Source organism: Alligator mississippiensis, chromosome 4 (assembly GCF_030867095.1).
Source record: "Alligator mississippiensis isolate rAllMis1 chromosome 4, rAllMis1, whole genome shotgun sequence".
Classification (NCBI taxonomy): domain Eukaryota; kingdom Metazoa; phylum Chordata; order Crocodylia; family Alligatoridae; genus Alligator; species Alligator mississippiensis.
In genome coordinates, this window is record NC_081827.1 from 168,592,353 (window position 1) to 168,620,297 (window position 27,945).

A 27,945-nucleotide genomic window follows, 5' to 3' on the forward strand; every position below is an offset into this window, starting at 1 on the left:
ATCAGCATGGTTTTTAACTGCCATGCTACTGTGCAATGTTATGCAGACATGCCCAGTGATGCTATGATATGTATTATTAAAAGAATCAGTCTAATAATTGAATGCAATGGGCCTTCTTTCAGACAGCAACATGGGTTTTAAGCTATTTTTCATTTTCTTTCAGGAGCCGCAAAATTCAGATAAGAAATATCCCACCTCAGCTACGATGGGAGGTAAGTAAAGATGAATGATAAATAAAGAGAATGTAAGTGAGAATAAAGAGAACTAGATTAAATCAACCTCTAAAGATTTAGAGAAGAAACCAGCCCGGGATCTATGTCTGGTCTCTGCACAGATTTTATATTGGTATCAATTCTTCTCCCTGCGATAGTTACACTAGTACAACGTCTCTAGTGTGGATGTAGTTATGTTGGTATAAAAGAAGCCTTATGCTCATATAACTGACATTACAGGAATAAAGCTACACTGGTATAAGCACCCTTACATTTATGTCTGCACTAGGATCGGTTGTACAACTTTGACTAGATCCTTATACCCTGCCCTCCAGGACCCTCTTCCACATAAACACTCCTTGGGGCCAAACTCACGCGAACATGCTTATTTTCAGTGGCCTTTTTTTTGACTTGGCACAAAACAATTTGAAAACTGCCCTGCCAGAATAAGAGTATCCACACAGGGAGTTACACTGGTAAATACACAGCAGGGTAAGTTTGCACTTTACCATATACCAGTATTATTTCCCTACAAACAGGCTTTAAGCCAAGTCTGTACAAGAAACAAGTTGTTGGTAGAGCTGCCCCAGTGCAACTGTACTGGCAAACTCTTCTAGGGCTAGATTTCATTCCACCTGTTAGGTGTGTAAAGTGGATGTAGACACCTAATCACAATCCTGGTCCTCCTCCCTCAGGCTGTTTTTTTTTTGTGACTCCAGCTTCAGGGGCAGATGCATCAGTGGATTCTCAGGAGCTTCAGCAGGGTGGAATAAAATCATACTTAGGCACCCAAGTGCACATAGATACCTAAAATGTGGAATAGAATCTGGCCTCTTCTGCTAATCCAATTTAAATTCAGTAGAAGTGCTTATGGCAATATAATTTACACTGGGTGCATCTACACATGTCCCTATGGTGCTGCTGTTACTGCACCATCATTTAGTACTTCCTTTTGTACGGCGCAGTAAAAGTCCATGCTGCGTCATGTGCACAGTGTATGGTTATTTTTAGATAGTACATCACCATAGCGACATACAATACCAAGTGCATTGCTACGGTGATGTAGCTGCAGTGTCACAGTTTTTGCCTGCTGATGCTACGTCGCCATAGCGTGTTGCTACAGTGACGCAGCCTCACATGTAGATGCACCCACTGTTTCCCTTCAGCAAAATAAACTCGACCAGCCAAATTACTGCTGTGATGGAATCACACTAGGCTCTTGCAGGGATTGAAATGTCACCATACTTCTGTCACTCGTGTACAGGATGGGAGATGCTCTTTGCTTGCTTTCTAAACAGACAAGACAGATGAAGAGTGAGAGGGGAAAGAGGTGCAGAGAGACCTGGTTTGATTGAACATTTGTCTTGTGGTGCAGGCTTATTCATATGCATCCAATGTAATGCAGCGTCCCCTTCATTTTCTAGGTTCTGGATGGTTTGCTAGCCCAATATGGTACTGTAGAAAATTGCGAACAAGGTAAGAAAGCAAAAGTATATGGTAAAGTTATTTATTTTTTAAAGTTAGAACTGCTGGCACCCTGAAGCGTGTGGCTCAAGCTCACCTCCAAGATGCTATGACAACTCTGGATATTCCTGTTCATTATTTGGCTACATGACAAGATTCAGGAAGGGCCTGGAAAAGGTTTTAGACAGTCCCCAGTCTGCCATGTTGGGGGATGGCTAGGATTGGATTAGGTTACCTTTCACTTTTGGTCCCTGGTTCCAATCTGGACCATGATGATAGTGATTAAAAATCATTTTATGTCCTTTGAAACAAGTTGGGAGTGTCTGTTCCCAGCAGGACAATGCCCATGTCATAAAATGGGCTGTCAAAGTACAAGCCTTGTTGGCAATCCCAGCACAGAGTTCAAGGATTAAATAGGTCAAAGACATGTTTCCCTACTAGCTGAAAGCCTTGATATGTCAGCTGGATAATGGAATTATGCTTCCCCCACCTCTCTATATTATTTGGGCAAGCTCATCCCAAGCTTCAAAAGCCCATAGCAGATCAAATCCCAAGTAGGGGATTCATGTGCTCAGCTCCTTGTGTTGGGTCATAGGCAGTATTTGCAGCTAAGAGCTGAAGAGCTAAAATTATGAGCCACTACAACTTGAGCTAAATGACCAGGTGCAGTATCTGGGAAGTAATAACAGACTTACACCTAGTTACAAGGATCAGCTGCTAGAGGGAAGCAGAGACCTGGCATTATGTTAATGTGGGTTACTCTTGTACTGATATTGCCTGTACGTCAATGCCTTTTGTAAAGCATTTTGAGGTGGAAGAAAAGTACTACATAAGAACTAGGCATAGTTACCTGGTTTGTGGGAAAGGGCTCCCAATTTCAGTACTTCCAGTCTGGTTCTTAAGCCTATGACTTAAGTGTATTTTGCACATAGTGCAGACACAAGCCCTTTTTGCAACACTCCCACTAATTCCTGTATTTTTTTGCTCTAAAGTGAATACGGACAGCGAGACAGCAGTTGTCAACGTCACCTATTCAAACCGGGAGCAGACCAGACAGTAAGTGAAGTTAACCTGGGCGTAGGTATAAACATTTTAAAAGCCTGAGGCAGAATCAGTCTAAGTTATGCAGTTTTCTGTAAGTGGTGTAGTTTAGATCGGTAGTGAATAGAACACACATTTGCCCTTTGGTGGGGGGTGCAATTCTTGGACCAGGTTCTGTTATTTTTAAACCAGTCTGTGTGCCGAACTTCTGTTCTGTTATGGCTATAGACCGGTTTTGTGTGCCGAACTTCTGTTCTGTTACATGTATAGACTGGGTTTTGATCACTTATACCAGTAAAAATATAATGTCTGTACCTGATGGAACTAGTTATGATGCAAATTCAACGTGATCACTTTTGTTTGAGGTAGATTCTGAGTCTAAACTAATAGCCGATATGCGTTGATGGGATCTTACTGATAAGTAAATTTAATTTTCATTTTGCATGAAGATGGGTGCTATAGAAAACCGTAATGTAGAATAAATTTCTAATCTGCTGAAACGGTTTCAAATTTGAAACAGGAAGATTTCAGTGATAGCTTTTAAAATCAAAATCTAAAGATGTGGACAGACGTAACAGTTATATTGGTATTAAATTATCTCAGTATAACGTATTCCTATGTAAGTATAATGTCTGTCCATTTGTCCATTTACTGCATTAAGTAAGCTAAACATGAATGAAACAAGTTTAAAGTTTAGTTCTACTTGTACCAGTACAGGAATGGACAGATGTTATAATTAAATTGGAACAACTGATGGAGTGTCCTGACCATTAAATGCCCCTTCCCCTTTCAGAACAGTTACATCTAAGACTTGGACCCTCCTGCCTGACTTCCTGTCTAACCCAGGGCATAGAATTGGCCATGGTTACTCCTGTATTGACCTCTGTAGCTTCTGTCTGGTAAAGCATAACTTGCTGAAAAACTTCCAGCCCTGATTTGAAGACATCAAGAGATGGAAAGTCACCACTTTCCTCTAGAATTTGTTATGGTGGTGAACAAGTCTGTTCATGCTTAGTGCCTTGTTTCCAATAAGAATTTCTCTGGCTTTCAACTTCCATCCATTCATTCCAGCTATGCTTTTTATCCTGCCCTTTAATACCAATATTTTCTCCCTGTGAAGATACATTCAGACCATAAGTCACTTCTCAGTCTTCAGTTGCTCTAAGGGTGTAGACAGACATAACACTTGAACCATTCCAAAAATATCACTGTTTGAGAGCCCATTCACAATTGTTCCTGGACAGAAGTGTTCACACATGCATTGCTAGGGCGTCTAAGAAGAACCCTGGCATTTTAGGGATTGCATTGTTGCTGAAATGCCACCAAAGGGCATGTACCTGGACCATCCTGCCTTCCAGGGGTCAGTGCCTGGAGTTTCCCCAGGATGCCACAGTTGATGAAGACCCAGACTGGGGCAAGGGGTTGGAGTGGAGAGGTTGCCAATTGTTGGGGGAGCTATGTGGCCCCCAGGCTTGTGGCCCAATTCCCTGGCTTTTCCAACCCCTGCTCTGGAAAGCCACCTTGCCAGTGTCACCTCCCTGCTGCAAACCCTGGGTGATGGGGTCCCAGCCCCAATTTGGGGGGAGGGTTGGAGGGATCACCAGCTGTTTCTTGCTCCCTGCTTCTGGGCTGTCACCCACTGTTCTCCACCCATGCCACAGCCCATGCCTCAATTTCCTTACATGCCTCAACCTGCATAGCCCATGCCTATACTTGCTTGCATGCCACCACACTCTGTGTGGTAGTACCCAGACAGAGGGTGCCCAGGTGTGTGTGAGGAGGAGGAGTTTGAGGTCCCTGCTTCTTGAGGTTGGTTGCTTTAGGACTTCCCACAATCTCTGCCTAACACTACAGCTTTAGTTTAAGTAGTTTAAATAGACTTTCCCTAGAAAGCCACTCAAGTCCCTTGCATTACCAGCAATTTTGTAGAGATGTGTGTGCAGGGTGGAGCCTGCAGGGCAGGGCTGGTGGCAAGAGGGCAGATAATATTTACTATTAATGGGCTAATTCACTTCACATTGAGCATATAATTAACAGCCATTCTGTGCTATTAATTGCCCATTGTGCAATGGTTCTGTTCCCCGCAAACCACCACCCAGCAATTGACGGTGTTTACTATTACAAGCACAACCACTCTCCTACCACAAGCAGGGGCCACACAGTTCCCATAGCCCCAGGCTACACACCCACCCCCCACCTCAGATGAGCCTTGCCTAGGGTTCTGCTTCCCCAACTCCTGCAGACTGTGGTCTCTGTGGCCAGTAGGAGGGTTTTTGGGCTGCAGGGTTGCATCCCAGAGCTGCCCCATTGCCCTGCATGAGTTTGGAGGGGGGAAAGGGAGGGGAGGACCAGTGCAGTTTGGGATGCCTAGAGGATTCATCAGACATTAGGTGCAGAATGCGCTGTGTCCACATATAACATTGAACTCGTTCACAAAGGACTGGCTCAAAATAGTACTTCATTTTCACAGTGTGCTGTTAAAATGTCCCAAGAAGTTTAAATTGGTCTTAAATGGTGGGCATATCTAGACACTTGGGGCATTTGTACACATGCTTGCGCTGCAGCGTTGGGAATTTTTAAAAACACCCGGCTGCAGCACGTGCATTGGTATAAACGGCAAAACGTGCGTCAGCACTGAGAAAATGGCAGCGGCGCACTTTTGTACTAAAACACATCAAAGGTGTTTTAGTTAAAAAATGCACCACTACCATTTTCTGTGCGCTGATGTGCATTTCACTGCTTATACAACTGCATGCAATGCAGCACAGTGGGTGTCAGCTCATATGCAGAGCAGTCTCTAGATTAATCGAGTTTGCTCTGATGCACTGGATTTCCAGCACGTTGGAGCAGACAGAGGTATGTGTATAAATGTCCAGTGACTCTAAAGTGTATTTACATCTCTTTCTAGCATAGCATTGTACTGGAACCTCTTAACCCTCTATACCCCATGCTAATGCAGATTGCATAACTATTTGAATGTCTTAGATTGCGTCACCATACACCAACTATGTACCCATGTAGCTACCGTGTACAGAGCCCTTTATTATCTTACAACTCTGCAAAGCCAGGTAAAAAAACATGATTCTGAACATTTTCTAGTAAAGTTTTAAACCTGTTGTAAGTGTTATGTCTGTCCACATGCTAAAATGTTTAACACCTAGGAGGAAATACACAGATTGGCATGATGCTGGTATTTTGCAACTGCTGGGGCATCAAAGATGTTCTGGGCAAAGTGTTGCTTGTCTTGGTGACACCAGACACTTCCAAACAGTTGGAGGTTTGAAGCTGGGCTGGATAAATGTTCATAGCAGAGACTGATTTTGCTTTTTCCTATAGCCCCATCTACCTGTGGCTTTATGAAAATGCAGCCAGCTGCCAAAAAAAAGAAAAGAAAAGAAGAGAAAAAAAAAGCCTAGTCTGTTAAATTTATTTAAAAAATAAGCCAGAAACCACTAGACTGAAAGAGACCTCTTGGGTCACCGAGTCCAGACACATCATATAATCCCCTACATGAACTGATCAGATTTCATTTGAGAGTGGTTTTTTTCCTACTGCTCCTGTTGGAAAGAACCTCATTCTTCTGATGAAGACTTGCACCTTCAGCCTTGGTGTAGCCTCAAGGGGCTGGGTGAGGGAGTTACACCAGGGAAGAACTGTATTTTCAGTCTCTCACTTGCCTTTGATTTCACTCCATCAAGTCAGCAATGACAGATGAGCTATTAAAGCCCAGTGCCCTCCTCCCACTCCTCTTGTAGTCATCAATCTTCAGTTTCCTGTCCCTTCTTCAGGAGGAAATGAATGACCATGAGAGTGGGTAAAGAGACACAACCCAGGATACTCTCTCGCTCTCTTTCCCCCTTAGAGCAATCATGAAGCTGAACGGACACCAGCTGGAAAACCATGCACTGAAGGTCTCCTACATCCCTGATGAACAGTCCATACAAGGGCCAGAGAATGGGCGACGGGGAGGCTTTGGTACCCGGGGTGCTCCCAGGCAGGGTTCGCCTGTTGCTGCTGGAGCGCCTGTAAAGCAGCAGCCAGTGGACATCCCCCTTCGACTCTTGGTACCCACACAATACGTGGGGGCCATTATTGGCAAGGAAGGAGCCACGATTCGCAACATCACCAAACAGACACAGTCCAAGTGAGTCCTGTCTTTCCTTCCTGCCCTGGAGTTTTATGGGTCTCATTGACAACGTAGCAAGCAGCGCCCTGGTAGGGCAGAATTTTAGAGCAAGATCCACATGGACTTAAGGGGCTGGGCCTCCTGGGGTTGGGGGAACTGGAATGTAATTAAGTTGCAAGGCTTACCCTGGAGCCACTAGTTCTCCATCATGCCTTCCTAGACTGTATCTGATGTACTCTCTCCCAACCAGAGGGAGACAGCAACAAGGCATCACTTTCATGCCAGCCAACACCCAAAGAGGTGGGCTTTGTTACCTGAAATTTCCCCAGTTTGCTTCCTTTCCCGTTCTCCTTTAAGGCATTGGCTGTAATAGGATCACAGCCTGCTTAGTCATCAGAATAGTCTGATTAGTATATGTGAAGAACAGAAGAGGCTATAGGATCATCTTGTCTGACATCCCAAAGAATATCACATACTAACCCCCCTCCTCATTAAACCAAATAACACCCAGTCTTGATTTAAGGTGTTAAGAGATGGAGAATTTACTGCTAGGTTGTTCCAGTAGTTCATTACCTTTGCTGTTCAAAGGAAGCTATGTTCTTTCTTATATGACTGTGCCTGGCCTTAATCTAAAGCCATGGCTTTTTGTTATGACTCTTTCCAAGATAATATCAGTGCCTAAGAGTTCGAGGTTTAGATTTTGCTCTGAGCTGCTCCAAAACACTTGGACTGAGTCAGCTGGTTTTCATGTAAACCCTGCATGTGGATGTTCAAGTCAGATCCAAGCTGCCCCCAGGGGTTGCAAGTGTCCAATTTGGGAGCAAGATGCCTCTCTCGCAAGCAGATATTTGCTTTGTTCAGGATACACCATGTGTGTGTCTCATGGTGGTTTTTGTGCACATGCAGAATCGACGTGCACAGGAAGGAGAATGCAGGTGCAGCGGAGAAAGCCATTAGCATCCATTCCACCCCTGAGGGCTGCTCAGCAGCTTGTAAGATGATCTTGGAGATTATGCACAAGGAGGCAAAGGACACCAAAACGTAAGACTTTCAGCTTCCTCACTGTAACACAGAGCAGCTTCTCTTGCTGCACTGGAGTATTGCAGGGGCAGTGACTTAGCTCACTGGGGAGTTGAATGAAACACTTCTGAAAGGGCCATATGCAAGGGCTGGCCTTGGGGGGCACAAGCACTGCTTTTGGGCATCCCAATAGAGCTCCTGCACTGACTCATTAGCTCATGCTACACTGGCTGCAAGACAGCAGGAGGTTGGGGGAAAGGCAATAACTTGGGAAGGCCTCATCTTCCTACATGCAAGGCTCTTGGTTTTGTACAGACCAGTCCATGTAGGAGACCAAACTGGAGTGGTGGAGCTCAGTTGTTTTCCATGTGTGAGCTCCATTATGTACCTTGAGGTGGGAGAAGGAGTCTGTTGGGGATCTCAGGACTTCTCGTCAGTGGGGAATGGATCTGGCAGTGCCCCACTCCTGCTGTACCCACCTCCCCACTGTTGGATCAGGAATACTGATTTTCAATTTTTTTCTCTGCCCTTTCCTTCCTCCTTAAGAGCTGATGAAGTTCCTTTAAAAATCCTGGCCCATAACAACTTTGTGGGAAGACTGATCGGCAAAGAGGGGCGGAACCTCAAGAAGGTAGAACAGGACACGGAGACGAAAATCACCATCTCCTCGTAAGACTCCCCCACTTACCCTCGCTGGTTCCTTTCTCTCTAATGTTCAAGGCAGAGCTTCTAGGCTGTTGGCTTGCAAAGGAGGCATGGGGAATCAGGCAACCTGCCCCCCTCCCCCCAGATAGGGGGACCTGTTTGACTCAGTGGGCACTTTGGGCCTTGTTACACATTAATTTTAGGCAGCTCCTGGAACTCTTAATTGCATTGTCCACACAATGCCTGAAATTAGTTTTAAGCACACTTTAGGCAGCTTAAGCTTATGCCACTCCGGGCAAGTTTACTTCTGCTCCATGGTACCTAGCTCATTCCATTAATGTGTAGCCACTGCTCAGATGAGCAGTCCAATTTGCAGTCCTCCAACATCACAGGGTGCAGTGTCCTCTCCTCCACACTCCTGTTCTGTGTGGACAAACTTTCCACCTCCTGAACTCTACCACTCAGGGGGCGATTCTGGCACCAAGCCTCTCCCTCTCCCACCCCTGGGGGTATGGCCTTCACACCCCCAGGAGATGTAACAGGATGCAAACAGGCTTCAGAGCATATAAGAGCTAGCCAGGTTGCAAATGGATAGGTCCAGGACTGGGGTCTGGGAGGGGCAGGAGGATGGGGGGGGTAACAAAGTTGGGGGGCAGATCGGATCCCCATGGGGCTTCCTTCCTGAAGCAGGGGCAGTAGCTCCCCAAGAGTACCTTCACCACTCCCAGCCACCCTGGGAAGCATGACCAGCAGCTTCCACATCCCAATCCCAAATGATTAAAACATGAGACCTTCTTAATTTACTTTCTCTTTATTTACTTTTAAATTCTTTTTTTTAAAACTTCTTTTTATTTTATCCTTTAGTGGCTGACTTCCTTCAGTTCATTGCCACCCTTCCCCCACCCGCATTTCCTTTCTGTCTCCCATTTTATTACTTGCTCCCACTCCATTAACTCTCTGCTTCCCAGCTTCGTGTTCCTGCCCCCTCCCCCAACCCATCTCTCACACCTCCACCTGCAGCAGGGATAGAAACCTATCCTAGCTTACTAGCCCTGCAGTGGCAAATCACAGCTGTAGCTCCTAGTCAGGCCCCTGCTTGCCAACCCTCTAGTGGCAAGTCACAGCTGTGCAGGTGGAGGACAATCAGAGAAGGTTTTTAGCCTTAAGGTGTGACTGCTTCAAACTCCAGCTAGCACTAGCATTGATCAACATTTGAGCAGCTCAAAGTGCAATGTGTAACAAGGCCCTTTGACTCCTAGAGGCTCTCTTAAAATCTCAGTCTTAGCGCTTCCTTTTGTGTGTGATGTGGTTTACAGTACCCTGACCATTGCACCGGATCTCCGTAGCACTACATGGATACTGCACCAGGGCTGGAGGCTGTGGGCTGCAGGCTTCCGCTGTGTAACCACTCCGCTTCCTTCCAGCTTGCAGGACTTGACTCTGTACAACCCTGAGCGGACCATCACCGTGAAAGGCTCCATTGAAAACTGCTGCAAAGCCGAGCAGGAGATCATGAAGAAAGTGAGGGAGGCGTACGAGAATGATGTGGCTGCCATGAGCGTGAGTGTGTTTTGTGTCAGGTGTGGCTGCCCTTCCATGGCCCCTTATAGCTCCAGGGCTGGGGCTCTCTCCCCTGCTGTGGGAGATCCTATTCCAGATCCTGTTCTACCTGTATGCACCTAAGTGCAATCCTATTCCACCTTTGTCAAGTCCTCAAAAACCTGTTAATGTGTCTGCTTTCATAACATGCCATTGTCTTTCCCATAAGACTCAGGCACAGAAAGCAGTCAGAAGGAGGGGCCCCCACCCACTTGTGCATTAATGTTTTCTCAGGCACTCAAGCAGGGTAGAATAGGATCACATTTAAGTACCTGCATCCATTTAGGCACCTAAGAGGTGGAGTATGATCCAGCTCAAAGAGAGAAGCAGGCGCCACATGAGAGAAGCCTGTGTGTAGACCTGAGCAGTGCTGGGGTCTGTTGGCTGGGTGGCCTTGGTGTGTCACTGTATCTCTTTTCTTTCAAGTGGGCAGCTTTTTCATTGATGGCCCATGAAGATGACTGATCTCCCAGCTCCCTGCAGCTGTTGGTTCCACTGCTAGAGTATCAGTAAAGACAGTTACACACCTATACTATGCTATGCTAACTCCTTCTCTTTTAAAGAGAGTATAGCTAAGCATAGTGCTCTTCCTCTAGTAGTTGGTGGCAGGCCTGCAAGACAGTTTGATGAGCCTGCTGCAGCCTTAGCAATGGAGGCTCAAGCATTTGAGTCCAGAGGTTGCAGGTTCAGTTTCTGCTGCCACCACAATTCACCTAGAGCAGGGAGCCTACACAGACAGCACCTAGCATGAGGAGGCTCTGATCTTAGTGGACGTCTCTGTAGTTGATGCTGCAGTACGAGCAATAATGAGCATGTTGCTCTTGTCTTATCCTCACAGCTACAATCTCATCTGATCCCTGGCCTCAACCTGGCTGCTGTTGGCCTGTTTCCTGCCTCCTCCAATGCAGTGCCACCTCCTCCCAGCAGTGTCTCTGGGGCAGCACCATACAGCTCCTTCATGGTAGGCAGATGACCTGGTTGCTGGAATCATTTTAGCTTCTCCTTTCGAGAAAGCTGTGCTTTGGCAGGCTGATTACTGTTGGGTTGTGCACCAAGGAGCATGGCAGTCCAAAGCCTGGGGGGTATTGACTTGCTCTGGCTTGCTGCTTGGTGGCTAAAAAGATGGATTACGATAGCTGACCAAGTCGTGTCTTGTGATCCTGGCCTGATTTTACTTTGCCTAGAAATGGGTTTGGGTGATTCAGTTTTGGGTGGCCTGACTTTTGACTGTTCCTGTCTGAATTCCATATTTTGTATCCCTTAGTCATGTTGTGGCAGGTGTGGACTCCTCCAAAGCTTGAGTGCCACAGGGCCAGGCCTAGAGACACCTTTAGAAGGAGGTGTGCCTCATCCCCACCTTGTCTAGAAACTATTAACAAATTTGGCTCGTGTTTTCCTAGTAACACAAGGGGTGCTGTTGCTGCAGCAAACTTGAGCCATGCAGATCCCCCCAGAAGAGGACCTGAAGGACTGATGCCCTGGGCTTCCTGCACTTTCGGGAGTCTTGTGTGGGTCCAGCTGTTCTTAGTGCAGACTACTGAGGGTGTGTAAATGTATCATCCTTTAGCAGCAACCAACACTGACCATCAGAGCCTGCTCCGACTCCCAGCCGACAGAATTACTCCCTTAGCTCATGTGCTGAGCACTTTCTGGAATGCACCACAAATTTATGATCGCATTTTGCAAAAGGATCTCAGCCCCTTGCAGGAGATTAGATGGTCCAGTGCAAAATCAGACTCTCTCTCAATTCTGTTGCCTAACCATATGCCTGGTGCCAGGTGTCTGTAAGTGTGTGTCTTAGGCTCAGTGGATCCTGGGGATGCTCTGTCTGTCTAGCAGCCTGCAAGGCAGATGCAAATCAGGTCAGGTCCTTCAACTCCATCTGTTTTAATGGAACCTTATTGGTAATCCCAACCTTTCTGCCAGCAGCCTCCAGAACAAGAGACAGTCCATGTCTTCATCCCTGCTCAGGCTGTTGGTGCAATCATCGGCAAAAAAGGACAGCACATTAAGCAGCTCTCCAGATTTGCGAGTGCCTCCATCAAGGTAGCCTTTCCAAGGCAGCTGGCCATATTTCCATTAGCAACTTAAGTGCTACTTACTCCATTGTTTGGTGGGTGCCTTATCACTGAGCAGGCCTGTTGACCTTCATATTAATGCTGGTGGGACAGGGAGCAAGGCTGAGCATCTCAGAGGCTGAAGAGCATAGGAGGCAGCAGCAATAGACTTCCCCACCATGCTTGTTGCCATTGTGTCACTACCTTGCCTTAGAGCAGTACTGGTAGACAGGTTAGGACAGTCTGGTCTCCATATCCCATCAATTGTTAGGCTCTTGCTTGGGCTGTTAATTACAAAGCCAATAAAGCCTAGTGGTGGTGGTAGTTTCTTTGATATGAACACCTGCATATTAAGATCCATCCAAGTCACTGCACTGACACCTTGGCCAAGCCATTATATGGCAGTGGCTTTTAGTCACTGTTGTCTGGTGGAAAATAGTAGAAACAAGGGGGCTTGTCACTATTTAGTATCCCCTTGGTCTACTCAGTTTTCCCTGGGGAAGTATGATTTCTAGCAGTTGTGCGGTCTACACAGTTGGCTACCCAGCATCCCTTGGCTTCCAGGGCAGCTCTCTGTCCAACTCTGGTATGCAGCATTGCCAGCTCAGCAGTTCTGTCACTAGATCTAGAGACTTGTTGGGGTCCTGGGGACCAAAGGTCTATATTGAGGATCCTGCCTCAGTTTGGTATGTGTGATGCTTGGTCAACTGCCCAGTGGTGTTTTTGATAACTTTCAAAGACCTGCATCCAGCAGCCTTTTGAGACGGTAAATTTCTGCTTTCATGTGCTGGCAACACTGCCCAGAGGCCCCTTTGAAAAGTCCTGGCCATCATCTTTGTTTGGATAATTCTCCTCTGCAGTTAGAGGACATTTAGGTTTTAACCCTCCTTCCCTCCTCTTGCAAACCTTATAGTGATTCCATCTGCCAGACGCTGATGTTTCCACAGATGACTCACCCTGCCTCCTTGCTTCCCTCCCCTTTGTTTCAGTGCAGTGAAAGGGCTAGGACATTACTAAGTGGTGGGGAAGGTGAGGAGTCAGCTGCCTCTGATACATGCCTCCTCACGTGCTCACATTGTCTCTGTTCTCCCTTTCAGATTGCCCCGCCTGAGACACCGGACTCTAAAGTGCGCATGGTTATAATCACTGGACCACCCGAAGCTCAGTTCAAGGTTCTATCTTTATTGCTGTCTCTCAAGTCCAGACTGGCATTTTAGCCCCTGCGGAGAAAACCTTGTGTGAACATGATTTTTACCTCAATGAGAAACTCCTGGGGAAATCACATATTGTGATCCCTAGTGACTAAAATCCCCAGGCCAGCAAAACTCAGGTCCAGTGACACAAACCATGCAGTTCACCCAAGTTGGACTTCTCTTGGATACTGCAGGGTGGTCCACTGGCTAGAGCACAGGCCTGGGAGTCAGCAGACCTGACTTCTATTTTTCCCCTTGGTCTGACTGGCATGGACTGGGGTGGTGCCTTCCTCTGTAGTGTGGGGCAGCATCCTTTTCCTACAATCGTCTCAGCAGGCATTAACCAACTACTCCGCTGTTGGGAGCCCTTGTGCCCCCAACTTTTACCTGTGTCTGTTTAGGTGTTCTTGGTGTTTTAGATACTGTAGTTGTGAGGGAGGGGTTGAACTGGTGATTTTGGAGACTCCTTGGGTTAGTGGTTGTCAGTGCTGGATTGAGGCTTAAACTACTTAAACTACAGTTAAGGGCCTCATAATATGAGGGGCCTCTAAATAAGGAAAAAACCCTGGACATTTTCATTCTAATATGACATATATATGGCTCCACAGTTATAATTCATATTGAATTCATAAATTTATGCAGAGATAACAATAATTCATCTTAAAATGTCATGAAAATCCATTTTCATGGATTTCGTAGATTATTTTTATTTTTGGGGCCTCTTAAACTGGACCTAGTTTAGGACTTCAGCATGTCATAATCCAGCACTGGTGGTTGCCTGAGATTGCAGGACTTGGCCCAAGACATTCCCTCCTCTCCTAGGTTTCTATTCCCAAATCTACCACTGACCAACTGCATGACTGTGAGCAAGTCACTTCATGTTTGTGCCTTTCACTATTATGGAAAGATAAAGTCAATCTAAGTATAGTGGGCCAGTGTGGTTAGGGCACACCAGTTTTTCAAACTGAAGGCACGCGAGGAGTGATGTGACTAGTAACATATGCAGCTGCCTTTGACCCCCATGCTGAATGACCAGGTGCCTATTTACAACAGTCAACTTTTGACCATTTTTGGCATGAGTCTGGAGCCTGGCTCAAGTTCACCCCTGGAGCCATAGTGAGGGTCCATCATTGCGTTGCACCTTCCTGCCTTGTTTGTCAGAGAAGAGTCCTGTAGAACTGAAAGACCATGTCCATCAGTTTCTATTACTGGTTATTAGTGTCTTTGACAAGCTAATGCATGTTGGTCAGGATAATCTGACCACCATGGATGGTAGCGGGACAAGAGGAAGCCAGAAAGAACACAGCTCTGACAAAGGGTTAAATCAGTATCCATGTTGTCATCATCTATACCCAATGTTTTCCAGGTCCATTTCCCCATAAGCTTGTTTCTCTCTCCAGCAAATCCCAGGTCTCCTAAAGAGTTAGGACTCAGTCCGTGCCCTGCTCGCTCCCAATACAGGGCCTCTTTCTGAGGTACTTGTCTCACCACTTGTCTCTCTTTTGGGATCCCCATAGCACTTCACCAGCACCTCAGTGTTGCTTGTTCTCTTTCTAGGATGGCCTGGGTCAGGGTTAGCTAGGCTCCAGACTTCAAAAGTTGCATACACTGTGAGCTTTGGGTAGCCCAGTGTGCCGGATTGGTGTCCTAAATAGCTTTAGTCCATGCTGGCTGAGCAAAACTGATGTGCAGATGTTTGTATTAAATAGGATCCTTTTTTGTGAGGTGCCCCTATATTGTTGTGACAGAACCAGGGGGGGAGGGGGGAAGAAAGTAGGAGCTGGCATTCATTTAGGGTTGGCATTCATGTTTGAAGAATTGATCTCTCTTCTGCCTCCATGAGGTACTTATGTGGGTGCAGATCACCGTGGTATCTAGCTAGCTTAGTATTCTTTGTGTCTTGTGGACATCTCTTCATATTAGCAATATGGGAAGGGCAGACTTGTCAGGTTCCCCTGAAATCTCTGTGCTACCTGTTTGAGAACCCCGGGCTTAGAGAGGTGCATATATGGCTATGATATCCCAGCAACATATCTCCCACTTTCTACTGTGGCAGGATTGGATAATCCAGTCCCATCCAGGGGTAAGGAGGAGAAGCCCCTATCTTGAATGGTGAGAGCTGTGGGTGCACGGTGCTACTACAGATTGCAAATCAAGTTTAACACCATTCTTCCCCTCTTCTACTTTGCAGGCACAAGGACGAATTTATGGCAAACTCAAGGAGGAAAACTTTTTTGGACCTAAAGAAGAGGTGAAGCTGGAGACGCACATCAGGGTCCCTGCCTCAGCTGCAGGGAGAGTCATTGGCAAGGGAGGCAAAACTGTAAGTGAACCAAAGATGGAGAGAAGTCTGAGACCAATGAAAGACTGGGAAAATCCTTGGGAAGGTGGCTCATTCCCAGGTGTGAAACCTTCAGGGAGGTGGCTATAATGGCCAAAACAAAGTATACTGAGTTAAAAGGGGAGGGGGAAGCCTACTGCATATCTGCTGTTATGCAATAACTGTATTGTGAGTCTGCTCCTATCCTGTGGAAAGTGGAAGCTCAGTCATGGTAATGTAGGCATGTTTCATTAAAGGCAGTCTTGGTAAAGCTCTTTCATTAAAAGTGCTCAGCTTCATTCATAGCAGAGGTTGGGTGGGAGCATTTGTTTGCCAAAGGGAGAATGGCAAAATCTGGTGCAGGGTGTTTTTTGTTCCTTCTTGAAGTGGGGAAGCATCTCTGCTGGACCAACAGCTGGTTGACCTCTGCTCCTTTTTTGTAGGTCAATGAACTTCAGAACCTGACAGCAGCAGAGGTGGTGGTGCCGCGGGACCAAACTCCTGATGAGAATGAGCAAGTCATAGTAAAAATCATCGGACACTTCTATGCCAGCCAGGTACAGCGAGCCGGGCTCTTTCCTGACGTAGGGCATGTGCTGGGAGTGGGTGAAGCAGAGAGAAAAAACTTGGGAAGTAGATGGAAACTTGCATGGTCCTCTGAACTGCATGCAGTTGTGTGTCGGCATGTGAATATACACACTCTACTGTCTTTCCAGAAGTCCATATACTAACATCAGGCAGCCTGTGCAGTGCCCGAGGTCATCAACTGTTATTGGTTTTATTATTATTAAAACATGGGATAATGTCCAGAGGCCTTAATGAGAATCAAGGCCCCATCAGAACAATGTGAACATGATGCAAGCTGGCAATGGAAGGGAAAGGCATGTTCCCTCCCTGGATCTGAATGAGCGTCTCTAATACAGTCACCCAGCACCAAATGCAGAAGAGGAGCAGGGTACAAGTGGTTTAATCCTGGTCACATGCTGAGTCAGTGGCAGAGAGAGGAACAGAGCTCAAGTTTCCTGAGCCCCCTTCTTGGGCTCCTACAAATCTTGGTCCATACTGAAGTAGGTGATGACCCAAACTAGCCAACACCTCTCTTGTTTTCTCCTCTCCCACTGTATCTCCTTCTTACTCTGATGATTATTGTTTGTATTACTTTAAGTCTCTGAGCCCCTGCCTAGATGAGGCACTGTGGATTTGGGACTGTATAAACACATAATGAGAAACTGTCTCTGCTTTGGAGTTTAGAGACTCAAATGGACAAGATAGGCAAAGGATGGGAGGAGACACAGAGGCACAGAGAGATGAAGTGATTTGTCCAGTCATATAATGGGTCAGTGGCAGAGCCAGCGGCACTCCAGTTTTTTATCTCCTGGGCCCATGCCCCAAACAGCCAGGCTTCCCTCCCTACTGCAGCTCAACCCTTTGCTGTTTTTTCCTCAGATGGCACAGCGGAAAATACGTGATATCCTGGCCCAGGTAAAACAGCAGCATCAGAAGGGACAGAGCGGCCAGACACAAGCACGAAGGAAATAAGAGCGGCAACAATAACACCACCACCACGTGAAAGAGGAACGAGCTGAAGTCAGGCTTAAGAGTGGCTGGGAATCAGTTACCGTAGACAACTTTTCCATTAACGGATTGAGAGTCAAAGGCAGTTTGATTGGCTTCCAAGGTAGATGCCTATGTTAAAATAAAGCACCCAAATTTGAGCCATTACAATCACTAAGCCCCAAAGGCTACTTAAAGAAGCAACTGCTGCAGTGTGAGGCAGCATATAGTGACCGAGAGCCCAGGCTCTTGACAAATCCAACACAGAGCTATTGAGGCTTACGCTCCTCCCACTGTAGCATCTGCAGCCTAGGTGCTCATTTAAGTAGCTTTCAGAGCTACAAATCCACCCCCGTCTTGCATTTCTGTTGTAGTTGTCCACCAAGAGCCCCAGGGCATTCTCTAGCCATCATATTACAAACAGAAATTTGGCTGATCAAAATTCCTAGAGAAAAGTCACCTGTAAAAAAAAATTAGTGTCAGTTTGTAGAAATTCCAATGGACAGGGTGGTTTCTAATTCCATTGATGATAAATCCCAACATGAGTAAAGGCAACTTAAGTAGTCCACTTTTTTTTTGGATTCTACAGTAGCAGAAAGGAGAAGATATGGGACTCCCACATAGGTAATGATGCAAACCAATACAGTTTGCTTAGGCAAATAGTTTTGATTCCTCCCCATTTTAAATGATGACAACAACAAAAATCAGCTTTGTAGGATTTAACCTTCATCTGTTTGATAATCAGATGATCCAAAAAAAATGCACTAAGGCTGGGATTGTCAATGGTACCTAAGGGAGTCAGTCAGGTGCCTGATAATGGGCAGGACTCTGAATCTCAAGACAGACCAAAAATGGACGTTAGGATGAGGAGAGGAATTGGCATCACCTGATCACATGCAAAATACAGTGTGGTCTAGCTGATTTGAGGACCACAATAAGGCACAGAGATATAGGGTTTATTCCCAGCTCTGTCACTTAGCTTTCTAGATGCCCTGGGATAAATGCCCCAGGGCCTCAGATTCCTCCTCTGTGATACTGTTCCCTTCTGGTAAGTGCTTGCAGATCTACAGTTAATAAGAGCTAGGCATGATCAGACTCTACCTACTTGAGCACCTGGTTCCTTTAGACCTGTTGGAAAATTGCAGCCTAAAGGGACAGATAAAAACACCCATAAAAGCTTTATCAGCTCTCTAGGACCAATGATCCCGATTCAGATCCAGTCTCCTGGGGTGATTTACCTTTTACTTTCTATCTGGTCTCTCTCAAAGTAAAGGAAAAATGATTCCAAAAATTGGGCATAATTTTTTTTAAAAGCAAAATGAAATTTTCATATTTAAAAAAATCTTTACTGTGTGAAGAACAACTGTTGCCATGAGACAATGCCAAATGTATACATCAAAAGAATGTAATATGGTTACTGATTCCAGTCACTCTTACATGGATTTTTATATTTTAAATATATTTTAATGATTTTTTTTTAAATATGAGTATTTGGAAGGGACAGTAACTGCTGTGATAGCATTTTAGACACAGGGTAGGGCTTTGTCTCCACCTGAAACATCCTTCTGGTTGGATTATAAACTGAAAGCAGCCCCCAACACATAGCTGTGTCCCCTGTCCACCTCAGCACCTCATTTAATGCAGAGCCAGCTGGGATATGTGCTCTGTAGGCACAATCCTGCCAATAGAAGTCCAATGCAAGTGACTTCAAGAAGAGCAGTATTGTGCCCCAAAAAACCCTTGGTAGGGCCAGTTTCTTCTCCGTTACTCTGTTGTAAATCTGAAACAATTAAGCCAGTGGTTGAACTCTCAAGATTTACACTGGTTTTACTAAAAGCAGAGATGGAAATGCAGATGAACCGCAGTGAAGAACAGTGGGCCTGCAAATTCATTGTCATAAACCTTGTGGTCATTTTCATCGATGCACGATAGCTGTAAAACAGGATCACTCTGATTCAACACCATTTTACACTTGCTGGGCATGTCTTCATGTGCACATTTACAGCGCAGTAACCTAAATTACTATGCAGTACAGATGTGCATCTACACATGTGTGCCTGTGTTGCGCAGTAACTATGGTGACTTACACTGACTTGGGCATAAATTTGATACCTGCTTGATGCCCAATTAGTTACTGCGCAGTAACACACGTGTAGATGCCTTACTGCACAGCAACACTGTGTGTGTGGGCTGACTTGGGACTAACTTTTAGTCCCAAGCCAGACCACACACAGCGTTAACACGTTTTAACGCCTGCATGTGTAGACATCTGCCTGTTTCTGCTGCATAGTAAATTTAATGCGATGTAAATGCACATGTAGATGTGCCCACTGTGTACTGGCATCACTGACTTCCTGGGGTGCAGGGAAAATGGAGAATCCATGTTATACTGCAGAATAACACAGATCTGACCCTGGCCCAGTTTACCTAGGGAAGGGGAGAAAGATCAGAACTCAGTGATCTGCAGACCTCTAGGCTGAGATCAAGGGGCCAGAAGCCATCCTTGCACTGATTACTCTTTTTTAGTGGAGACAAGGCCTTTGGTTCCCTCAGTGGAAACCTGTGTGCATCCTACATAGTTAGAACCGTCTTTGAATTTGGATTATGCAGCTGCAAGAATGCATGCTGTTGGTTTTTTTGTTTGTTTGTTTTTTTGTTTTATTTTTAATAAGGGAACACACGAGCAGTTACTGTCCTTTAAACATTGCAACAACGACATGATGTGGGGAAAGGTCAGGTATTGCTGTGTGTTTTAGCAACAAGGAAAAAAAAAAAGAAAAGAGAGAAAAAAGAAAAGAAAAAAAAAAGCTACCTCAAGGTATGAAGTTACCTCAGCAATTGTTTTTTTTTTGGGCTTGCTGATATTTTATATAAAAGCTGATAGTCTTGAATATTTTATTTTTTTAATGAAAAGAGAAGTTACGTTTCATAATTTCTTATGAGCCAGGAGTTATGTGCAGGTAATCAAGTGTTATGAGCTCTCTATTGAGAACGACAGAAACTTCAGACATAGTGGAAAAGATGGTAGCCGCTAATTGGGGGCCTTTTCAAACGAAGCGAATAATGTCATCGTAATACAAGAGCGCGCAGCTGTAGCAATTCTTCAAGAACAAGGACATACAGTCCACCAACTTTTTGATTCGTAAATACAATTTTTCCCCCCCTAAATAAGCTACTGAAAGGACAGACTTTTTCAACCCAGCTCGATCAGGAAGCCAAATTTGTTAAAGAGCTTTGGATTAGAAACATTCCACTAATGGCAATAAGAGGAGAATATATTTACTTTCAAGCATCATTCCTAGCTATTATAATCAACCATGGAAAGGGGGTGTCAGGGCAGGGAGTTTTTGCTGGTAGGTTCAGCTTGTCCAGCTAGGAGTGATTCCAAGCCATCCGAGAGTTTCACTGAGCAACCCAAATGGCTTGGCCTCTTGTATCTAAACGGAGGACGTGTCAAACCATCTTCTCCACTATGATGCTGTTAAATATTTTACAGAGATTGCCTCAGTTTTACCGAGGATAAACAAACAATTAAAAAAGAGAGAGAAAGAAATGGGAGCCAATTTTTTTTACAGACACACAAGGGAAAAATAATAAATAAGTAAATAAAATAAAATGAGAGAGATGTGAACATGGCTATCTCAGTGACCAAGGTTCACATTTTAAAGTCACATCTTGCTACTTTTCATTGTACCTGCAGGAATTAACCCTTTTTAGAATGTCATTTGTAAAGATCAGTGGTCGTAAAGTCAATTCTAAAGAGCTCGAACTTGTGTCCCATGCCCCCTACCTCCCCTCCAGCTCAATGGGAATTCTGGGTGGGCAGACGACATTGGATCAGGCTCCTAAATGTATGCAGCTTTAAAGAAGTAATGACCCTTTTTCAGTAGAGACAGGGACAGCCAAACTAAATTACTGGCTATTAAAGAAATCTCTCCAAAAGGCTTCACTTGTTCCAAGGCACAACTGGGGAGAAACTGGTATAGATACCCAGCTTTTTCCAGTTGGAAGATTTTAGTAGCTAGGAACTTGACTTCTGCATCTGTAACAAATGGGCAGAAAGTGACAAACCCCCCATAAGAAAAAAGCGGAACAGATTTCAGGATGATGAGGATGATATTACTCTTTTTTAAGGGCATTTGTCGTCTTGTCCTACAAAAAACAGTCTCCTACTTCTTTAAATCTCTGGCTCTCTACTTTTTATGGACTTGCATAGAACAGTTTATTCAGACATCGGTGATTATAATTGTATTTTCCAACAGCAAGCATTTTTGATAACTGGTTCAAACTGTATCATCGAGGAAAAAAAACCCCACAGTACTGTTAATCTGATTGTTGCAGTGTTCTGTTGAGAAGATCCTGCCACGTACCTAGAGTTTGTTTATCAGGGAAACGTCTGGTGTTTTACCATAACAAGGGCTATCACCATAAAACTAACAAAGGAGGCAGATGATGTTTATTCTGCCTCTATAAGTTCAAGGGGATTTCTTTGATACCCATAGCTTCTTTTCATAGAATCATAGAAAAGTAGGGCTGGAAGGGCTCTCAGGAGGTTATCTATCCCACTCCCTGTTCAAGGCAGGATCCTCCCTGTCTAAACTATATTAGACATGTTTGTCTAACCTGCTTTTGAAAACTTAAGGAACAAACATGCACACACAGCTACCAGGCATAATGGCTGAAACCTCAGAAATGCCCTTTCATTTGCCGCAGGTAGAGGGGGAAGAGGACACCGTCAGTGTCCTGCCACTGCAAGGACAGGAAGTAGTTTGTTAAAATATGCTCGAGAGATCCAAGTCTGGTGCTATGAAGCTGTAGTCATCAGTACTCTAAACTACCTTTATTTCCACAGAAGAAGGACAGCATTGTCTAGTGGGTTCTGGACAGGACTAGGAGCAAGGAAGTCCTGAATATGAATTCAGTTTCCTTTGTGTAGTCTTCTACTAATCACTTCTCTTTCCCCAGAGGTCCTGTTTCAGGAAAGCACTTAAATACATTGCTTAAGTCCTATGACATTAAAAGCTCTCAAGCACATGGTTAAGAAAGCAGAGAGAGAGCGAGCTAGATGCGTAAATGCAAACTGTAGTGAAACTTCTGTTGTTCTTTAAAGCAACTTGGCTATTAATTTCCAGGAGGGAAGATACCTATTCTATTCTGGTTTTACTGTGTACCTCACCATCGTGTCCGAGTACGTACGTACATTCCAAACAGTGCTCTGGATTATAGAGAATTATATAGCCCTTTATCTGAGTTGTATTCAAAGACTGGTAAAATCAACTGATAGAGACTTGACCAAGCTTGGAAGCAGTCCACAAATGAATAACCAGAAAATAAAGTTTGAATCCATCAAGTTATGAAAAAAAAAAGGAAAATGAACAGTTTCTCGGCAGGCCTGTTGAAGGCATCAGTTATCTTTGTGCCAAACAGAAATGTAATTTGAACATCCAGCATCAATCAAATAGCCCTTTTAAAGCAAGGTAATCTGCACACATCCCTTTCCTATCTTATGGGGTTTCTGTGTGTGTTGATATTAAATCATTCAGCAGATGCTGGGAACCCTGAAGGGAAACTCTTGTTAAGTGGCAGGATCTTTGGTCGTGAAATCAAAAGGGAAGTGTTAACAAGAGCATCATAATATGTAGAGCCAGGGCTGGCTTTGTACAGGGTGAGAAGCAAAGGATTGTCATCTTTTCTTCTGAGCTGGCACCTCATTTTTATGATAGCAGAAGCAGCAGAGTTTTCTCAAAAAAATGCACATTTCCTTAAGAGACTTAACTTGGATGGTTAGGGGTATTCTGTGGGGGGGAGGGGAAAATGTTCCCTGCGTTAACTCCAGGAATGGAGGGAATAAACAAACCACAGGGAACGGGGAGGTCAGCGGGGCAATGTCTAGGTTCACTCAACGTCACTAAGGAGAATAGAAGATATGTGTTAGGTAGGTCCAAGATGTAGAGTTTAACTTAGGAAGGCAGCATGTTCTGTGGCTAGAAAGCAGGGTTTGGTTTCCTCAGCTCTTCCACTGACTTGCTTTATGGCCTTGGGGCAAAAGTCATGGCTCTGTGTCTCAGTTTATCCCTCTGTGAAATGGGGACAATGCTACTTACCTACCTCACAGGGCTGTTGTGAGGATTAATTAATTAATGTTTTTGAAGCACTTTGCGATCCTCAGTGCCATATGCAGTGCAAAGTATTATGATTAGAACTAACTCCAATGACAGTATCTATATGGTTATTTTTTGGTTTTACCTAGTCCTAGTGCTATCATAATCTTGCCTTGCCATTCAGCTGGAGAAAAGCGCAAAAACAGCTAACCTGGCTTGCATAATAGCTTTCTCTTCCAAGCTCTGAACACCTTCTCAGCCATTAAAAATGCATATATGTGGTTCAGTAGCTACGACAGAGATTATGCTCCCTCGCTGGCAGTGGTAATTGCAACCTAACCAAATTGACACACTTGGAAGGTTTTTAAGGAGTCAAAACAGACTAAAATTCAGTGTAAATATTAAAAGAAACTGCCTCTAAGCTACATTTATGTTTCCTGGGCATTAGGTTTTTTGTTTTGTTTTGTTTCTTTAGCACAAAACGAAAAAGCAGTAAAGTTAGTAACATAGTTAATCAGTACCAGAAAAGAATCTTTTTTTTTTTTTTGGTAACTTCTAGTTCCAAATATTTTGATTATTTTTAGATTCTGAAAAAAATATCAGAAACGCAGACTTGGTATAAGACAGTTGAAGACACTTTTTTTAATTTAATTTTTTGTTTGTTTTTTAAATATAGGATCTGCCTTACTGTTCCCTTAAAATGGTACATGCAACCTAGACTTTTATTATTTTGGAACTTGCTTGTTTTTGAAACACATAGTAACCAAGAAGATTTTTCTTTTTAAATGAAATCGGTGTGATCCTGTGAAACATATTCTCCTGAGAGGGCACAGAAACCTTATTTCAATCCTAATGTGCTCTCCTCTCGAGACCAGTTCAGAAGGAGTAAACGAAACAGTTGGCCTATGAATATATCAGCAGTGCTATTGTAATTTCTGAATGGGGTTTTCAAAAAAAAGTTAAAGGGAGTTGGACACTCGGGTCCTCTGGGAGATGGGACCAAAAGTTGTCCAAAGCAGCAGTGATTTCAGATGCCCTGTTTGGGGATCCCCAGCTGGGAAACCTTGAAAGGGTCTGGTTTTCAGAGAGCGGGATTTCCTGCTTTCAGAATGTCAGGCCACTTCATCTCAGGTTGAGCACCCAAAAACAGCAGCACTGAGACTTGCTGGTAATCTTTCAAGGTATTGGCCTGTACATCTAACTCCTCTGAAAATCCCAGTCTTAAGTTCTGATCCCAAACCCAGGGAAATCAAAGGAAGGACTGCAGTGGGCTTTGGATCAAGCTGTAATAGGATCATGTAGGAAGAAAGATAATTCACCACGATTCAGCTGAATCGGCCTTTTTGTTTTGTTTGGTTGGTTGGTTGTTTTCTTAAATAACTCATATAGTTTGTAAAATCCAGAGCAGAATAAAATAAGCGAGAGGCTCTCGAATCATTTCTTCTCGAGAACATGCAGGTGCTGCAAGCTTGAAACTTACACGTGCAAACTACCTCAAAACTTACAATAAGATTTGATTGAAAGATGGGGTTGGGGGGATGGGTGTATCCACCCTGCAGCTTCGCCCATCCTCAGAAATAAGCCTTGACTAGAACCTCTCCTTGAAAGATCAGGTGAGGATCTCTTCCTCAGTCACCTGTAGTGGAAGGATTCCTGGAGGAAAGTCCGCGCTTGGGTTCCTGTACATCACTGAATCTTTTTCCTGGCAGAGTTGGGGCACCAAGGGGAGTTCCTCCCCTTCAAGTGTTAGGAGTTTGGTCTTTAATGAGTCCTATCCGGAAACTCCTCCCAGCTCTGGTGTGCTTGGTACTTCCTCTAGAGGGAGATGTGGGAGGGTGATCCTCAGTGTGCCCAAGGGTTTGCAGCATGGGGCTACCATGAAAGCTCAAACTCTATCAGATCCCTCTCATCTCACAGGAAAAGGTGGGTGGGGGGAAGGATCCTACTACCCCTACTCCAGCAAGGGATTTTCCATAATTTGGTACCCATTAGGATCTTTGAAAGCCATTGCAGAGGAGTTTGAAGATTCCCAGCACCAGGTTCTGTGGCTCCTGCAACAGAGCTTGGATAAAGCTGTCCTTCAGAGAAGGACTGGGAATAAGGGAGGAGGCACCATCCTCTCTACTCCCTGGAAGAAGCCTGGGAGTAGAGGCCAAACATTCTGCCAAATCCACTCCCATCCTCAAGGTGATGGCAGCAGATGTGAGGGAGCCAGGACTAGCAGGAGAGGGCAGGACACTAAGCATGGTGCAGATAGGGCCCCCAAGGTTCAGATAAGCTTCAGATAGACATTGGCCGGTAGGGCGATCGGTGAAACCCCTTAAGAGTCGGCCCATTGCTAATTTAAATGTGCATTTGAACCCTGCTGCTTTTTGTACATTACAGAATTTTAAATTTTTGTTCAAGATTAATACCTCTCTGACATGTGGTGGCTTGTGACATGATAGGAGTGGCTTCAGGCACAGACTGAGCAAAACTGGGAGCCGCTTCCAAAACTCATCTGGGGAGGGGGAATGAACTTGTGGCCTTTTTGTCACAAGAATGAATTTGTTCATCCCTGTATTCACAGCTGCAGAGACAGAAGGGGTGGTTATTCAATGTGGAACGTGTTGCTGTGCTGCACTAGCAAATGGCAACAGCAAACAATGAAAGGGATTGTGTCAGGGGTATCCAGGCCCAAAGATTAGGCTTTATCACATAAAGAAAACCATTTTTGGCCAAATCTGAAGTGTTTCCAAAGACACTTTTTAAAAATTCAAATCCCAGTGGAAATGTGCAGGATACTGGGTTTTTCTTTTTGATATTTCACCACCTGAAGGCAGTAAAATCCTGTTGGGGGGGGGAATGAAACTGACTCCATCATGCTGAAACTGACTAGTCTGTTTTCACGCACTAGATAGACCATAGTTGGAAAAGTAAATCAAATTGTATGCATGGTAAAATATGCTTTAGGTTCTTTAAGGCTAAAATTGCTTCTGATTTAACATCCCAGGAAATCAGTGGGATTGCATGGGATGTAAATCATAGCAAATGTCAATTATTTTTTTAATGGTTTAATGGTTTGTATTAAAGCAACAAATGAAATCAAATTTGTGTATTTCCAGTGCCCTCAGATCTGTCTACAGATAAAATCCATTGGTTTCAAGAATAAATTGGTCCCTCTTTTCCCCTCAATCTGACACTTTCACTTCAATCAGATCTGTTCCACTGAGTTAAAAAATCCTACAGGTTTGTAGTTTAACTCTTCACCAGGCAGCCCCTTCCCTCCCACGTGAAGCCTCCTGCTTTTCCTGAAAGCCCTCACTGGCCAGTGCCCTTGGAGTCTGTTAGCTTCACTGCATGTCAAACAAGGGGGCATGACCTTTATATATAACCAATTCATTTTTGTTTATCTACCTCTTAGTGACAATAGATTAAAAATAGGTAGTGGCAACTCCACATGCTGTAGTGTAGGGGAAAAAATACTCTCTTTTTCCAAAGAAAAGTGTTCTTTAAAAAAATAGAATTTATGGGCTTACTTTTCACTTTAAAATGTTCATTAGTTGTAAAAGTTCCAAACCTCAGCAGTCCTAAATTTTTTGGTTCTGACTGATTTTCTTTTAAAAGCTCTTTCTTCCATTACCTTTTGTTTTGTTTCCCTTTTAACTTGATATTTACTTCTGTCAGCAGTACAACTTCTACCCTCTCCTCTTCCTCAGTGTAGTACCTACACTTTGTTAGAATGACAACTAGTCACTTATGCATATGTATTATTTTTGCATACACCAGTATTTGATTGCCAGCTGGATCCAATGCATGGTTGTGCCTTTATACCCCAAATAATGTGCATTAAAATTGAGAGGTATTTTCGGTAAAATCAACTGACTAGCAGCCATCACAGTCTGTTCAGGTTGGTTTACATGATGAGTTAAAGACACAGCAGTGAGAGGCAGATTATAAAAAGCAAAAAACCGAACAGAAAAGTTTTGTGTAATGAAAGTAACTTTGATCATCTCAAAATGAGGACAATTGGACATGCACACGTAGAGAGGTAGAACTAATCAGCATTGTAAACTATCTTGGTTTGGAACCCCCAAGCTGGATACCATGTTTTTCTGTATTTCCTCCTCCCTGAAGTTGCAGGTTGTAGGGAATTGCTAGCACCTTCTAGTGCATCAGAGTGGTGAATGTGCTGATCAGAGTGCTGCATCCCCTCCCACTCACTGATCCAATGCAATTTCAGATCTTCCTCTAAAAGTTGTACTTTACTGTAATGATATTTTTCCTCCCTTCAGTTGATTGTTTATTTTCAATCTTTCCACTTCCCTGTCCCTGCCCCTGCCCCCTCCCCGCCCCCAAAACTCCCTCTTCTAATCCATGTTCTTTACCTTGTACTTTTGTGAGGCAGGTTAGTTGGCTCAGATCTGGAGTTGTGATTATGGATGGACGTGGGCTCCATTTTTCTTCCAGCTAGGTTTTGCCACAAACCGCTTTACTCCACTGTTTCATTTTTAAAAATAAAGAAAAGAAAAACCTAAATGATGTGCCTGTTTGTTTTTAATCCATTCCTAGAAGAAGCAAAGTAGCTAAGAATACTGGTGCGGTTGATGGTTATGTGGCTTGGACCAGGAAGA

General features: G+C 44.4%; 1 protein-coding gene across 3 annotated transcripts in view; it reads left to right on the top strand.

The window, feature by feature from the left end:
- IGF2BP1 (insulin like growth factor 2 mRNA binding protein 1) overlaps nucleotides 1–27,850 on the top strand; it is a 94,476-nt gene extending 66,626 nt beyond the window's left edge. Inside the window, exons 3-15 of one of the 3 annotated variants that reach the window (XM_059727039.1) lie at nucleotides 164–212; nucleotides 1,637–1,688; nucleotides 2,669–2,732; nucleotides 6,580–6,861; nucleotides 7,750–7,884; nucleotides 8,410–8,532; nucleotides 9,933–10,068; nucleotides 10,946–11,068; nucleotides 12,034–12,153; nucleotides 13,262–13,336; nucleotides 15,549–15,680; nucleotides 16,121–16,234; nucleotides 16,394–17,117. In XM_059727039.1, the coding sequence (XP_059583022.1) occupies nucleotides 164–212; nucleotides 1,637–1,688; nucleotides 2,669–2,732; nucleotides 6,580–6,861; nucleotides 7,750–7,884; nucleotides 8,410–8,532; nucleotides 9,933–10,068; nucleotides 10,946–11,068; nucleotides 12,034–12,153; nucleotides 13,262–13,336; nucleotides 15,549–15,680; nucleotides 16,121–16,234; nucleotides 16,394–16,408 (1,420 nt within the window). In that variant the 3' untranslated portion in view covers nucleotides 16,409–17,117. The other 2 variants (XM_006277902.4, XM_006277903.4) reach the window with 2 other exon arrangements.
- The last annotated feature ends 95 nt before the right edge of the window (nucleotides 27,851–27,945 follow it).